The sequence below is a fragment of the Archocentrus centrarchus genome, chromosome 23, assembly GCF_007364275.1.
Source record: "Archocentrus centrarchus isolate MPI-CPG fArcCen1 chromosome 23, fArcCen1, whole genome shotgun sequence".
In the NCBI taxonomy this organism is placed as follows: domain Eukaryota; kingdom Metazoa; phylum Chordata; class Actinopteri; order Cichliformes; family Cichlidae; genus Archocentrus; species Archocentrus centrarchus.
The window spans coordinates 17,564,361-17,580,614 of NC_044368.1; the positions used below are offsets into that span (position 1 = coordinate 17,564,361).

Below are 16,254 nucleotides of genomic sequence, written 5' to 3' on the forward strand. Positions count from 1 at the left end.
TGGGAGTCACATGAGACTTAATTAGGCCTCTGGCACACTCCTCCTCCAATCCAAAGAAAGTAGCTTCACAAGACAATGAGACACATTCCCTCCTTTTTTTTTTTTCTTTTTTTTTGGGGGGGGGGGGGGGGGGGGGGGGGGGTCCTCTCTTGATTGTGCCTGTATGCATACATAAGAGCAGGAAGGGGCTTGAAGTGAGAGTGTGCACGCGCAGCTGTGAGTCCCGTACGTGTTTTCCAATAGATAAAAAAAAACCCAAAAAATGAGACGTCGACAACTACTGAAATCAATACGCTGAGAGCAATTGCCAATACCACTCACATAATTTTGTTGTCAAAGCATTCTCCCATGACACGGTCACCCACTGCGCACCAGCGCTCCGTACAGTGTGTGTGTGTGTGTGTGTGTGTGTGTGTGTGTGTGTGTGTGTGTGTGTGTGTGTGTGTGTGTGTGTGTGTGTGTGTGTGTGTGGTCAAAAGAGAGAGCGAGAGAGAGAGCAAGCGGCGGGACTTACCGCAATAGAGAAGCAGCAGCGCTGTCAGAAGCACCACAGTCCAGAAACTTGACGACATTCTCGGCCAGCGACTGGCATCTTTGCGTCTTGCCAACCTTGATACTGAAGCCATTGAAGAAACAGCCAGAGCACTTCCCTCGTTATGGAGGCAAATAAAAAAGCAATGATAGTAAATTCACAATCCAGCTCGGTCTCTTACAGTGAGCATATCTCCGCGTGTAATCCCATAAAAAGACATGTCAAGCTCGAGCAACTAATGGGGGGGGGGGGGGGGGGGGGGGGAAGAAGAAGCTGCGATTTGCTCCTCGGGGGCGCAACAGAAAAGGTCACATCTTCCTTAGAAAGCCCAGTTGGGAAATAACGCATTGGTTTTATATTCGCTCAGAAACACAACTTGGTCCCTTGCAGTTGTTCCAAAGTGTTTTAGCCTCAATTTCCGCCCTGTTTCAGCGAAAGGAAGCGCGGCGCACCGAAGCCTGAAGATTGCGCTGAGTTACTGCTCAAAGTGTTTAATCATCTGTACCGCAGCGTCGTAAAAGCTCCTTTCACCTGTGGTAGGTTTCCTCGATTCTCTCCGGTCTCAGCAGCCCCGACAGCGTAGCTCATAGACTATGTTCAAAAATATATGTATATGTACATATAATTAAACGAGGTCTTATAAAATCCAGTGAATAAACGCCTGCCTTGATGAAAGAGGGTTGGTCTTAAAAGAGAAAAAAAGTCCTTCAAGCTCTCGGTTTGGGCACGAAGTGGAATTAAGATCACAACATGCTTACAGAAGGAACCGAAGGATAGAGAGTGGAGGGGTAGAGGCAGACAGACTGTGGGAGAGGAAAAAGTGCGCACTGTGCGACTCCAAGTGATTTTGCCTAAAGTGAAACATTCACATAATCGATATTACGTCAGCAATAAGCCACTTGAGGTCGCGGTTTAGAGGAAATAGAACAGGTTGCTGCTGTTACACCAAAAGAAATCGTTTTGTGTCGGTAAATCGGCGTAAATTACTGCTTACAATGTATTGATTTCATATATGCTTTGTTTTTTCGATCAATCACGTCTGAGTGAGATTTCCCCACAAACAATTTATCCCTTCAACAGACAATATATGTTCGGGAACAAATGAATGATTCTAAGTCTTTTACAGTGGGATCAAGATGAGCTTCTTCCATTTCAGAAATTTATACCAAGAGAGTGGTGAAAAAGTTAAATATTTTTGTGTTTATGTTGCTGTTAATGTGTTTCTCTCAGTGGGGATTTTCATCAAGATAGTTGTTAGCAATTAAAGATTTTAACCCATACACATGCACAGCCTTTCTTTTTATCTTCCCCTTTCAAATGCGTTACTAATAGCATCTGGAAGAGCACGGGCTTCAATTTGAAATAGATTTTATTGCCATATTGAATACAATAACGTTACCAGCCGATCGAACCACCTTCACAGTAAAGGGAGTCTCGTCCTAAACAGATCAATACTCTGTTCGTGCGCCTCAGACTGTCCCCACAGTATTGGGAGAACATTTGCTGAAGTACTGTATTTAAGTAGAGTTTTATAGTACTCTTACTACTATGCTTTTCTAATACTTTTGAAACGTGGGATAATATTGTGTAATACTGAATATAAATGAATCCCGTGCCATTGCATTAACCAAGTGGAAGCCTGTAAAGCAGACTATGATCTGTAGCTTTTATAATAATGTATAATTTAACAGTTTTTCTATGTAAGGATTGGTCCCAGATTTACTTTTGACCATCATTTCTTAGCACGTTTTCTTAATATTTATTTAATTTTAACTGAATTACCATCATATTACACAACTAAATCTGCATACATTTGCTCTGGATACGCCTGCTTTAGTTTTCAGAACCACGGATAGCTCAGAACCTTTCAGAACCTTTGGAACTGCTCCATGGACAGGGAAGCGATGGACCTTCAGCACCGCGGATAGCGCCAGCTCGGCGGACACCACAATAGCACGCTGGTACCACGGACAGCGCCAAATGTTCAGCCCACAGAACCACGCTGGTACCTCGGAGAGTGCCAAATGCTCAGCCCACAGAGCCGCGCTGGTACCACGGACAGCGCCAGTGTCTGTAACAGCTCTGGTTGCTGGCAATGTGACTCTGGAGGCCTCACCTCAGCATAACCTGCCATGCATACTAATCCTAATGTCTGTGGCCACAATATCCTGTTGTCTTTAGGGTGAATAATCTGCCTCCCTGTGATTTACTCAATCATGAAGCCCAAGAAATTGCTATTCTGTTTTGAATTAGATAAAGGTGGTCTGTCAGGTGGGCTCTCAGTTCCAAAAGGTTAATTTTATGGATTCCCAACTATGCCTGCTCTTCATTTTTGCAGTAGCGGTGCACTTAAGTGAAGCTTTAGTAACCACATTGGTTGTAATAAAACAGTAAAGCTCAGTATGTGTATATATATATGTATATATACAGTATATATAAGTCCTTATGAACCAATATTCTTTAACTTATGTTAAGAATAATCTAAAATAGTAGACCTTTTTTAATTCAAATCCAGATCCCTCCCTTACATTTAAGGGTGGTTACAGTCCCCATAGACTCTCATGTTAAAATGTCCATCTTGAGACATGAAAATACCATGTTTACAGCCCAGTTCAAGAAATGGCTTTGGTCTTTACAGCTTCTTCTTCATAACTTCATCTGTACGAGAGTGATTTTTTAAAACTAATTTATAATTATAAATGAACTATCTCGGGGGTGGGGGGGGTTAAGGCTTAAAGTTAGGGGCTGATTGACAGATGTGTCAGAAAAGGCACCTGTAGTGGATAGCGGCTCGCTAGGTTTCACCTTCCACAGAACTGAACCTTTCCACCATGTTTGTGGTGTTGGTACCTTTTTGGAGCACTGAAATGGAAAGAGAGATGCAGCCCTTCTAAGAAGTCTGTGCTATGAAACAGTAACAACAGCGCTATAGTGATCTTTAAACCACCAGTGTTTATGGAAGGGTGTAAAAGTGAAAATGTTTTTTTTTTTTTGAAGATTTTCACCAAAAAAGTGACATAACAAGGTGCTTTATGTTGTAACGTAAAGATCCTACAATTTTAGATACAGGGATAAACAAGAAGTGAAAAAAGGTGAGTGAAGAAGAAACACTCAGTACATCATGGAAAGCCTCCCAGCAGCCTAGGCCTATTGCAGTGTAACTAAGGGCAGGTTCAGGGTCACCTGATCCAGCCCTAACTATAAGCTTTATCAAAAAGGACACTTTTAAGCCCGATCTTAAAAATAGAGAGGGTGTCTGTCTCCCAAATGCAAACTGGGAGCTGGTTCCATAGTTGAGTGGCCTGAAAGCTGAAGACCCTGCCTCCCGTTCTACTTTGGAAAACTCTTTGAACCACAAGTAAGCCTGCAGTCTGAGACCAAAGTTCTCAGGTAATAAGGTACTATGAGGTCTTTAATAAACTAATTAACAGCTTTTAATTCAAGGGGCTGGAGGCATTAAAAATACACCAACGCATATGGGATTCCACCTTCTTCAGAGCATTCGTGCTTCATTTTTGGTGAGTGAAATTCTATTTTATGTCTATTTCTCAATGTTAATTAGATAGTGTCATATGCTTTGCACCTGTAATTTATGGATATCACTAGCTAACCGTGCTTGCATTTACCAATCTCTCTTCTAATCCAAAATTGGTAACTTTTGTCTTTAATATCTTTAATAACATGATGGTGGCCAAAATACTATTATAGTGGTGCAGAGTCCAGCAAGCAGTGGATCATGTTATGATGGCTACACCCATCTTTTATAGTCTGTGGCTTTCCTCAGTTGTGCTGATCTTAAAAGCAACAGAGCACAAGAATAGGAATTTTACCTCCTACACAAATGCCAAAGCCTGCTTTGCACACATGCACATGCCCATTAACTCATACTCCGTCTTTTGCTGAAGATCACGGAAGTAAGAATATATCCACTGCTTCCCTCTCTGTTTCTCTCACACATTTTCACAGCCATTTGCTACAGCTTGGATATACTGCATAAGCTGGTGGCCTACATATGTTATCCTTTCTTTCACTTTTATGTAACATTTCTAAAACTCCAAACAGAATGAAGCGCAAGGCATGAAAAACACTGACTGAGTTATTGCTGTTTTGAAGGATGTTACCCTCACTCCCTTCAAGAAGTTGTACACAAAGATAACATAATAAAATATTATCTCCTTCGTGCTCAACATGAATCAACATTGTGACACTGGTTCTGTTGCGTGCTAAGCGCCGGGGTTTGGCCTCTGTTGGAGTTCAAATGGATTCCAGAAATATTTGTGGAGTCTGAATGGTGCTTCAAAATGCAGATGAGGATTTTAAGTGAAACATCAGCACTTGGCAGCGAGCTGCTGCCAAGTGAAGCAGCTTTGAAAAAAAATCAGATAAACACACACAAAAGGATGATCCCCGATCTTAACAGAAAGCTAAGGACTTCTACAGCTGAGACTAGAGAAAGGATGAACCACAGAAGAAGCAATAAATGATACCTGTAGCAAAAGTACTAGGGGCATATGAGCAATCTAAAAAAAAAAGCTCTTTTCTATGCTTACATAATACTTAATGATGCTTTCAAAGAGATATGGTATCCAAAGGCAACGTTCAGTCTTGAATTAAGTATCACCTCCATTTTTAAATCAGCAATCAGAACACATTAAAAAAAAAGACAGCATTGCATAAAAAAGCAGTGTAGGAGAGTAAACTGAAGCAGCCTCAGTATTTCAGAAATATCAGATGATTAGAGGCAGATAATGAAGGGTCCCTAATTCACTCATGCGTACTGGAAAATGCAGTGTAGCATTGATGAATTGTATTTCATGGCTGCAACACCTCCCATCAGAGTTTGATTTTCAGTCATTTGGCAGTGGCACTGAAAATATAGGATCTTCTGTTGATTATAGATGGCTACTGCTTCGAGAGCTCATTGATGACCTGTGCTACAGTACCAGTGAACACAGGCAAAATCTTCCCAGGGATGCCTGCACTAATGACATCACAGATGACTGGGCTAAAGGAGCATTACAAACCACTCTGGATGTCCTCAGGAAGATTCCTTAAGGAGAATAGGCCAGATGTGGCACCTTGATTCTATGTGACAGACTCAGTTTTTCACACCGCACTGGGTTCTGACAAAGGGCTTGCTTGGGTGAAGGAACCAGATGTGTACATGCTGCAGTAGCTTCTGCAAAACACTGGACCGATGGTCAGATACTCCAAAAGTAAGGCGCAATGTGGTGTCAAGGGGCAGATGTGGTAAAACAAAAGCACAGCTGAAGAAAATACCATTTTAATAAGCATAAAAAAAGAGGGGCATTTCAAAATAAAAGCCCTACAGGGAAATAAGACAAAAGTTACATAAGTGAATCAATAAATTATGACAATGTTTCTAAAATATATTTCACAGCATTTATTCTCATTATAATTCATGAATGCTTTATTCATTTCTTCAACACTGAACACTTTGAGTCTCTATTTCTTAATGCTCTACTTCAGTCTTTGGATCTCAGTTTCCATGCCTCTTCTATTGATAAGTCTCCTGCTGCGGTTATATAATTGATTGTTGGCAGTTGTCAACACCATGTTTTATTGATTTTACAAGGATTTTGCCACCTAGTGAAACCTTAATAAGACAAGGAGGAGAAAGAGGAGGAAGAACTTTGTTTAGCATTATTTTCAAGTATTAAAGCAGGGAAGTGTCTGACTGATCTGGCTTTACAGGTGACAAATTTCAATTGAATAACACAAAATGTATTCCTTAAAATATTACTTATAGAATCAAGCAGAGCCAAGACACAGTGTTCTCCTAATAAATTATATGATTTTGTGATGTGGCACAGAAGGGAGTCTAATTAGCGGTACACCACATGTCTGGTGGTCAGTGTGTTTGCTGTGAGCATAACGAGCTATGTCCCAGGAACAGAACCTTTAGTGGCATAAACTTAAAATCCTGCCATTACAAGATTTATTATATCTTTCTTCAGAAAGCAGTCAGTCATATTCTGTACCTCAGAAACAAAAGAGGAAATGTCTGTTGAGGAGCAGGGTGGTTTAGAAATCAGGGAGTGCAGGTTTGAACCATTGAGAGCTTGATTAGATTTTAGGCTGTAAGGAGGTGTGTAATTTGACAAAAAAAAAGGCATTTCCTAATCAAGACACTGCTGATAAATACTGGATCTGCTTTCTTCTTGCACAATAAAGAATTAGGCTTGGCATGTCATATAACACTAGCATGAGCAGCGCAGCAGCCATTGTGTCAGTAATAGAAAACCCGCTGGTGAGCTACTCCCTTTTTCCAGTGTTGTGCTGAGCTTCTCAGTGTGGGAGTGTCTGAGACCTGACCTTTCTCTATGCTTCCTCACTTTGATCCATCCAGACACAAGCTACTTCCTCCTTATTGGGCCACCGAGGAGGGCTTTGAACTTCGCTTGCCACTCAGTGATTTAAGCGAACATAGTCTTCTTATTGGTAGCGCAGCAGGCTCTCTCTGACTGTCATGGATTAGGAGAAATAGAGGAAACCAAGAAGCTTTCTGATTATTCAGTTTCCTGAATACTTGCAAGACAGTGGTTTGCCACGGAGAGCAAGGAAGAAAGAGGTTTTAGAGTTAATACTAGGGTAGAATGCCTTCATTGAGCCAGCCTCTTAATTGTTGAGCTGATAAAATGCTGGCATAAAAGTAGCATTTCTTGCTTTAGCCTTCAGCAACAGCATCATCCTCTCATTTTTGATTTTGGTGAATGCAGCATCAGCATGTGCTTTGGAATACAGAGAAAAACAAAATATATGGTTGGCTTTTTTGACATGCACATTTTAATGAAAAGCTGAATTTACAAATAAATAAAGCAAGATGATAACATGTAGTATCTCATAACTATACATCTGTGATAGTCTAGCAATGCTAAGAGCTCTTGAATGGTTTATTTAAACACAGCAGTTCTTGAAATAGGTGCTAATAGCAATGTGCTAACAGCAGCATGCTAACAGCAGCATGCCAACACCAGCATACTAACAGCAGCATGCTAACAGCAGCAGGCATGCTGGTATAATCTCTCATTTTTTTCAGCTTTAAAGTGCTCATGAGTTATTACAACATGGTTAGCCTTAACGCTACCCCTACGGGGTATCACTGAATTCTATAGCACTTTGCTTCTGGTGTGTTTTGCCTGTTACATATAGATATTTTAATGACATTTAATGGCAAGCAAATGATTTGGGTCCGGAAAACTTTTTTATAATACTTGTATGGTAATGCATAACATAACCATAACTGGGTCATTATTCATACACAATTACTGGGCTGGGCTAACAATATTTTAAGCTAACATTTTAAGAGGTTATATTTACATATCAGCGTTCACTCAATTTCAATGAAGCCAGACACCCTTACACACCCCTCTGTAGGGAGTGTGTTACGCCTTGATATGTTTTTAAGCCTGTGAAGCCCTTTGAACTTATATATGCAACACTGGACTAAAAAAATCAAATAAAACTGAATTGAATATTTTTACATTTGCCCCCCATAAATCAAGTAAAATTCAGCTGCCTCTTCAATGTGGTGTTAATATATTTCTGTCACTTAGCCATAACCCAAATACCAGCAACAACATGAAACTATAGGATGATTTGATGATAAAAATCTGATTATACTACCTATTTAATGGAAATGTGAGAAAACAGTGAAATGATTTTCCATTCCAGCACCTCCTACTCACATCCCTGATTACATGAGATCCCACAGGAAATGCCTACCTAGAATAATTATATGTGCATGTGCAGTGATGAACATGTGGAAAACAAGCCGCATCTGACAGTACAGATCATTATATTTACCACTGATGATTACACACACGAGATAAAAGTCTTGACCCTTCATCGCTGTGCCACCTTATGAGCTGACTAGATTCCTATCCACCTGTTTTCTCTTGTAGCAGAAAATTTTCATTTCACATGAAAAGACATTTAACTAATTTTAAAAAAAGGGATAATGTGCCTTTCAGCAGGAGTGAGTGTAAGTCCCAGGTAAATAACATGGCAAGCGTGAATCACCTGTACCACACACAGATGTTTGCTGTTAATTATTAATTTGACATGGCACCTGGCCCAGCAGGTAGGACATTAAACAGAGAAGAGGAACTTGGGAGCCACTTGGGGGAAAAAAGGCCAGCTGGTTCCAACATTCCATACATCCTTAAAATTTGCCACAGACTACAGAATCAGTCAGTTTTTTTGTACTTTATAAAACTGACTGAATGGACAGAGAATTTTATACCAAAGATCCGTTGGCTGTATCTTGTGTTCTGCATGCATTCTGGTTCTTCTATAAACTCTAAACTGAAGATTATATTTTCAGTACAATAAGAAAAAAAAAACAAAGTGCGAAAGAGAAAAAAACAGAGAGCTAAAGGTGCAGAATTGCTGACAGCAAGAAGGCTGAACAAAATGCAGTGCAAAATCAATATGATGCGCGAAAACATTTTGGTAATAACACATTCAATATTAAAAGAAATTATTTTGATAAATGATGCTTTAAGCTCTTTGTGTCATGACCTAAATAAACTATTAATTCTGAAGAGTCAAGTTAAGTTTCAAAACCCTCATAGCTCATGTGTTTTTGCCCTCCAAGGCAAAGATTTGCAGCGCTGGAGCTTCCACCGACTCCATCTCCGGTCGCTCTGGGCTGTTTGTGTGTCCCCTGCCTCTGACCCCGATCATGCTGGATCACAGATAATGACAACAGCAATGGACTAGATGCCCCAGATTTCAAAATATTGCCTCCTTCAATTTCTTCTCCCTTCCCCCTTTGAGATATGACATTGCTACTTATTTTGCAAAACTGAAAACAAAAATAACAACATCCTTTTAAAAACCTTTCTCCTGCAGTTGCATACATCTCTTCCCCACCTCTGTATTTCCCCTCCCCAATCCCCGCTAAGCGGGATTTCACAAGGCATCCATCGCAGCTGGGCGCTGCAGGTAGCCGATTTGCATAGATTGTTCAAGAATGGAAATTGAATGGTGCGCTCACAGAAATCATGTCGGAAATCATCTTGTGTTGCTTTGTTGTGAGTATTGCTCTATTCACAGCAGATGAAAGACGTTTCATTATCCCATTATGGGGCCTATGTTGCGGTGACGCAATGGCCACCGCCTCCACTCAATGCTATGTTTAACTGGAGGGAGGGGGAAACTTTTTAATAGGATCTCCACAATGACAATTATCTTCAGGCAGTTCTCTTTCTTGTGAACGAGGTCCCATTAATTGCATTTACAGGCTCTGAAATGAAGTATGGCGAATGCTTTAAGTCAACGACTCCCAACTAATTTGCATGGTAATGAATACATTTCACTGGGAATCTGAAATGATCCCATATGAGTTTTTTTGGAAGCAATGCTGTGAGATACTTGGAAACAGAAGTCTGGGAATAAGAGGTGAGCATGAAGCAAGGCTCTAATCAAAGCTATTGTGTGCATATTTCCCGTTGGTTTAAATCTGCCAAGCTCAGTCTGCAGCCTGTTAAAGCCATTTATAGAAAGGGGAGCTGTGTCTCTTTACAGAAGAGCTAAATGATGGGCATTGTTTTTGCCATAATAAGACTGTGTCTCAGCGCAAACAAATCCTTTTTCGAGAACACGATTGATTTCTAAATGGGTTAAGAACTTTCAGAATGAGAACACAAACAAGGCTAAAGATTAATGTGCGGAGTAGCGGAAGTGCTTTTCTGTTTCATTCTCCCATCATGCTTTGGGCTGTTTTGGCAATCTGCAAGCTCATCATCCATATTCGATCAGGAAACAGCCACCTTGTTGTGTATTAGATCAACATCCCAGACAGGCAGGCAGAAGTCTAATCTTTCCCTAACGCTTTCCTCCATTCGTGACTCGGCTTTAGCCGTCTCCTTCTCTCTCCTTTGCCCCAGCTTTCATCTCCAATCTGACTTAACTTTTTAACATGCTCGACCACCACACTCAGGCTGTCCTTTGCTCCCCCTCCATACTGTTTTTACAACCTCGATGCCCTCCTTCTTTCCCAACTCTTCCCTCGACACCAAACACTCCCTTCAAACTGCTTCCATTTGTTGCCCTCCAGCATTGTGATATCTTCATGTCTCATGTCTGTTCTTTCCCCACAGCCTCATAGTCTCCACTACACATCCTTATATATTCTCTGTCAAATCCTACCCTGACGTCTGGCATTCCAAACTACAGACCTCTTTACATCTCCAGTCTCCTTGGCTTGGCCTAGTCTTTTGCACATTCTTCTGCTTTCTTTTAATCTTTTTTTTTCTCCCTCTACCTTGTGACTGAGGAAAAGAGGAGAAGCATGAAGGGCAGGACTCAGTATACTCGGGGAAAAAAAAAAAAAAAGAAAAAGAAAACACAAATTGACAGGCCAGAATCCTCCGGGCAGCTTTATGGATTCTCAGCACAGCATTGAGCAAGAGACTCATGCAGCCATGCGAGACCAGCCACTAGAAGGCTAAATATAAAATTACCCCGAAAGAGATCCGGGGATATGGAATATGTGTCTGTGATATCTAACAATCTCTGGTGGCTAGAATAGCAAATATACAGTAAACTCAGGGGATAAAAGCGTGCGGGAGGAATTGGTATTTTGGTGGGGATTTCTTGTTTGTGTGGGTACATGCTACAATGAAATTGGAAAGGGGGGGGGGGGGCTTGCAGGTGTGAGGATTTTACTTATATTTCCTCCTGGAATACAATAAAATCTAACCTTGCCAAGTTCTAACCTCTTCTTATGTCATGCCAAAATTGTTTGACAGCCAAATAAATGTAAAAAGCATGGCGAAACAGGCAGCCATACAGCTGAGTGCAGCACGAATTGGCTGGCTCCCAGCTGAATGAATAAAAATCTGGTTTGATCCAAGGGACAAGCAATGCCACAGAGCCTGTGTGTGTGTGTATTAGCTGTGTAATGTGAAGAGGCGGAGGGGAGCACAAGGGAATCACTCCATAATCTACTCCACCATTCACAGTACCTTTCTCACTCAGTCTGTAATACCCTCAGATGGGTTGCAGTGCCCAGGCTCATAGCTAGCCAGTGAGCTCTGGAGACAAAGTCCCATTCCGATGAAAAATGCCCGACTGCAAACGTTGCAGCAGAGATGCACTCAAAAACACACACATAAGTAAACACAAAGTGTCTATGTTTGGCTGTGAAGTAATTAGAGAAGGTTGAGTTGGTAAGTAGTGCTGTTGGCATATCAGTCTATATAACAGATTCACATTTTTCTCTTGAATTACCTGCCAATGGCTTCCTTCTCTTTCAACCGCTGACACAATGCTCTGGCAAGGCAGAGGGAATAAATGATGGATGAGTGAAAGAGCAGCAGAGTGTCTGCAGATGATGGTTAACGCACAAAGGACGCACAAAGTCAAAAGTTTGCTTTTCATATTCGGAGGAATGACAAGAGATTAAGTGAGCAGAAAGAAAATAAAAGAGCAAAGGAGCCGCACAGTGTTTATTATCTGTCTTGTAATTATTAGAATGATTGATGACCGCTATCAAGAGTTCTCGTAGCATGAGAGATTAACCTAAAGAGGCTGTGAAGTTTCTTGGAGCTGCTGTTAAGGTTTGTTATGCGTGGATGACGACATTCAAATCGTGTCCATCCAGATTTTACAATCCTGTCATAAGTGTAAGGGCTATGTGACTGTACAGAAGGATATGCTGTGCATAACAGCTCCATGTATCTGCATAGAAAAGTCCTAAATGGCCTAATCTTAGTGTGGGAACACACTGATGTTACTGTCACTGCTTTTCCAGTACAGTCTGTTTGCCTCCTGCAGAACTGGTTAAATGGAATTGAGTCACTGAGCTAAAATTGCAGTCCTGGCAAAACACAAAAGTCTAAGCCTCGCAGAAGTACACGCAGTTTCCGTACCCTTTAAATGTATCCACTAGCACACACAAGTCCATTATTTGCAATGACATTTGGGATCATCAATAATGAATTTAAAATTAATCTAGGACCATTTTTTTACAATCTGAATATATTTCAGACCTCTTTTCTGACTCTAATTGCTGTTTTTATAATTAATTTTATCGAGATGTCTAAAAACATTCTTACGTCGACATTTTTCAGGTCTGTAATGCTCTGCTCCCTTCACTTAGAAATGGTTAGTGTATTTCAAAACAGTTTAAAATACGCAATTTATGCTAATAATGCCAGGCCTGGCTCTATGGTGGAGCCCCGGTAATGGTAAAAAATTCCCTTGGTGACTCTTTGTCTGGCCCCTCACCCAGGACCAATTTGCCATGGGAGACCCTACCAGGGGTACAAGCCCCCAGACAGCATAGCTCCTGGGATGACTGGGACACACAAACCCCTCCACCACAATAAGGTGATGATTCACAGAGGAGCAATAATGCATAATGTATGGATCTTTTTTTTTTTTTACATGACTTTTAACATGTTTAAATTATGTAAGGATTATATTTATGCATAATCTAGGGTGTGGTCAGGTTGAGGAAGGCTATATTGTGTTTTAGGCATGCTATTTATTAGCCAGAATCAGTATGCTGTATAATATTACCTTTATAACTGAGCTATCAATTCCCCAGTGCTACACTTTAATCCAAAAAATAAAGAGAGAGCGAGAGATTGGACAAAAATGCCAAGCTTAAGGCTTTAAAACAGTAGTCTACAATTGCTGGAATGAGCTGGAACGTGAGTTTTACGTTTTGTCGTGGACCTCATGTTGACACAAATGCATAATCATATTGGGTTTTACTGCCATTTCAATGCTATATCAGGACAGGAGCTCAGACATTTCCAGATTATACAGATTGAGATGCTGCAACAGCTTAAAAGTTGAGACCTGCTGGAAAGAACTTTTAAAAATATATATATATCTTTGTTTCCATTTTTGATTTCTTCCACTCCTATACCTGCACTGATGCAGAGGCTTTGTCTGAGTGGTGACACCTGTTGCCTAGGAGAATACTGCAGCGAGTCTGGCACACAGACAAGGCATTTCTAATGATTAAACAAATGCAATTGTAGCAAATTCAGTCTGTGTTAGGCACACAAATGTGTCACCTGTGCATTAGAGGAGATGTTTGCCTGAATTCCAGAGGCTTCATTATAATCTCACCGAGGCGCACAGCATATTATCGATTGGGCACGTCATTATTTTCAGATGCAAAATCCACCGGAGTGCTCTTAATCAGATGCACTTGTTATAATTGAGTTTCTCCTCATTGTTTTCCTTCAGTGACACCCAAAAAGGCAAACGACACTACAGATACGATGTCAGATTCATTAGAGACGCGTCGTTTGGTTAGAGACAGTTGATTCAACAGTTCATTTGCTTATATCTGAGTTTTGTTTCACTTGACTTGAGAACTTTTTTTTTTTCTATCTTTCAGGTTGGATTAAAGATGTTGCTGTCAGGCAGTGCCAACTTTTAGTCAAAAAAAAAAAATTACAGTAAAAGTTTGATTTGTTCTGATTCAGCTGGTTCATTTAATGAACAAACTATTTCAATCGCAGAGCAGCTAGCCCAAATTGCCCCTGGCTGTACACCATTTTCACAAAGATCAATCGATTCACTCCTTTTAGACAATTAGTTAAAGGAGAATAAGAAAAATTGCTCCCATTTCCTTTTTTGGAGCGGAAGCGATGCAATTGAGACTCCCAAAGGCAGGATAACTGCAATGCAACCCTGCCACTTACTTCTTCCTCACTTGTTTGTTTATACACTGATGAAGAGGACTTGGGGTGAAGACTGTCATCCACGTTTCATTTCACCATCAGATGCAAGCTTCAGCAGGTTAGCGCAGTTAAACTGACAGGACTGCAGTCATGCGTGTGTGCGTGTGTGTGCGCGCGTGCGTGCATGTGTGTGTGTGTGTGTGTCCCTGGGAGAGGCTTTTCTCAATCTGTAGGTGGACAGTTGATAGGATTCTTCTTACACCTCACTTGGCCTTCTGAGTGAGCTTGCGTGGGTTTTTATGTGTGTGCACCCATCAGCATACCTGCGCTGATGGGTGCACAGTGTGCATGCCTGACAGCCTACTTGTGTACTTGTGTTTTTTTGTTTTGTTTTGTTTTGCTTTTTTTTTTTTTTTTCCTTAGGCTGTGAATGTCTGTGTGCGAGTTTGACTTTGCGCATACCTGTCAGACTGTGGATAGCTCCTGGGTGTGAAAAGGGACAGTCTAGAGGCTGACAGCCCACGGAGGGAGCTGTTTGGGGGGCAAATATTGTCGAGGTGTAAGGCTTCATGCTGGCAAAGTGGAGTGAAGGGCTGGAGCTGTCAGGTGTTTCTCTTTCTGTCTATCTGTCTTTTTTCCTGCCCTTCACAGCTCCTCCTCTAATTTTGTCTCAACATCTCCGTTTTTTATTTCCCGCATGTCACCTTGCTTTTCTCGAATCAGCACTGAGCTCTGCCTTCCCAGCTTTCTCGTCTACCTGAGGTACCCAAGGTAATTGCACATGAAGAATTTCTGACAAGTAAAAAAGGAGGCCTGATAAATCGTTGCAATCTTAATCTGATGATTTAATGCAGTGTAATAAGGGGTGACTTTAAAATAAGGACTCCAGCCTGGCTTTTCAACCAATATGTTTGAAAAATTATCCTAAAATTAAAGCAGGCAGTCAGCAGCAGTGCTGTCATTTCACATCCAAAATAATAAGAAAGTGTGTCACTGTCCAAATACTTGAAGAGCTTACTTTGTAAAGCCTTTTCTGAGCTCACTGTGGGAACCGGGGGGGGGGGGGGGGGGGGCATTTTAATGCCATAACTCTCCTGGGCTCATGGATAGAAAATGCACCCTAATCATTGCTCCGCAGTTTTTACTCTCCTCACCAATCCCAGCCCTGCAGTTGGATGCTCTTTTTTTAACCTCCTCCCACCCTCGCTAATAAACTCTCATCTGTTTTCTCACAATTATAACCACCAAGCCCAATGCAAAAGAGAGAAATAAATATTTGATCTTATCATTTTATTTTATTTTTTGTCTTTTCTTTTCTCTGAACTAATTTTGAATTCATCTCAACAACTGTGATATTATGGAAATGTATTATTTGGTAGAGCCCATTTTGTCATTATCCATGTAATGCTTTGCAGTTTTATTTTCATGATTTTTTTTTCAATCTAAAATATTAAAATAAATCAAATGAAAAATGGATTTGAAACTTTTCCATCACTATGCAAATTGATAATTCATATTTTAAACATATTTCAAAATTTTTATATTCTTTTTTTTTAACAAAAAAAGAAGAAAATTCCTTATGTACAATTATTCAAACAAAGTCACCACATTATCAGGGTTTTATAATACAGTAAGTAGCAACATTTATTCACTATAGGCAATAATAAAAATCCTTGCTGGAGCCATAAACTACTTTCTGGTTATTTTCCTGTTGCTTGGATTTAACACAGAACAGCTACCTACAGTAACAATACCACAACAGTAGACTAGAGGCTAACAAGCTAGACTAAAATGTTAGCTGATGCAATTCATTTAATAACCATTAAAATTAAATATAGCAATTTCCAAAAATCTTGAGCCATCCCTCATTTCTTTATGCTGTATTTTGGCAAGAAAATGGCTGAAGTGCTTTATTGAAACATGAACATACATGGGAATACAGTCTATAAGGTAAAAAAAAATGTTGGTACAGTTCTAATGAGCTTGACTGTCAATATTTGGCACGAGCACCTTTATTCTTCTTCACAGCCTGAACTCTTTTAGAAAGCC

General features: G+C 40.5%; 1 protein-coding gene across 2 annotated transcripts in view; it reads right to left on the reverse strand.

The window, feature by feature from the left end:
- Window positions 1-776, reverse strand: part of LOC115773443 (chemokine-like protein TAFA-5) — a 164,421-nt gene extending 163,645 nt beyond the window's left edge. For both annotated transcript variants that reach the window (XR_004019099.1, XM_030720183.1), the window contains exon 1: window positions 515-776. Coding sequence is in view for 1 of the 2 variants with exons in the window: in XM_030720183.1 (XP_030576043.1) it covers window positions 515-626 (112 nt within the window). In the remaining variant the exon portion in view is untranslated. The remainder of the gene's footprint in view (window positions 1-514) is intronic.
- Window positions 777-16,254: the final 15,478 nt, after the last annotated feature.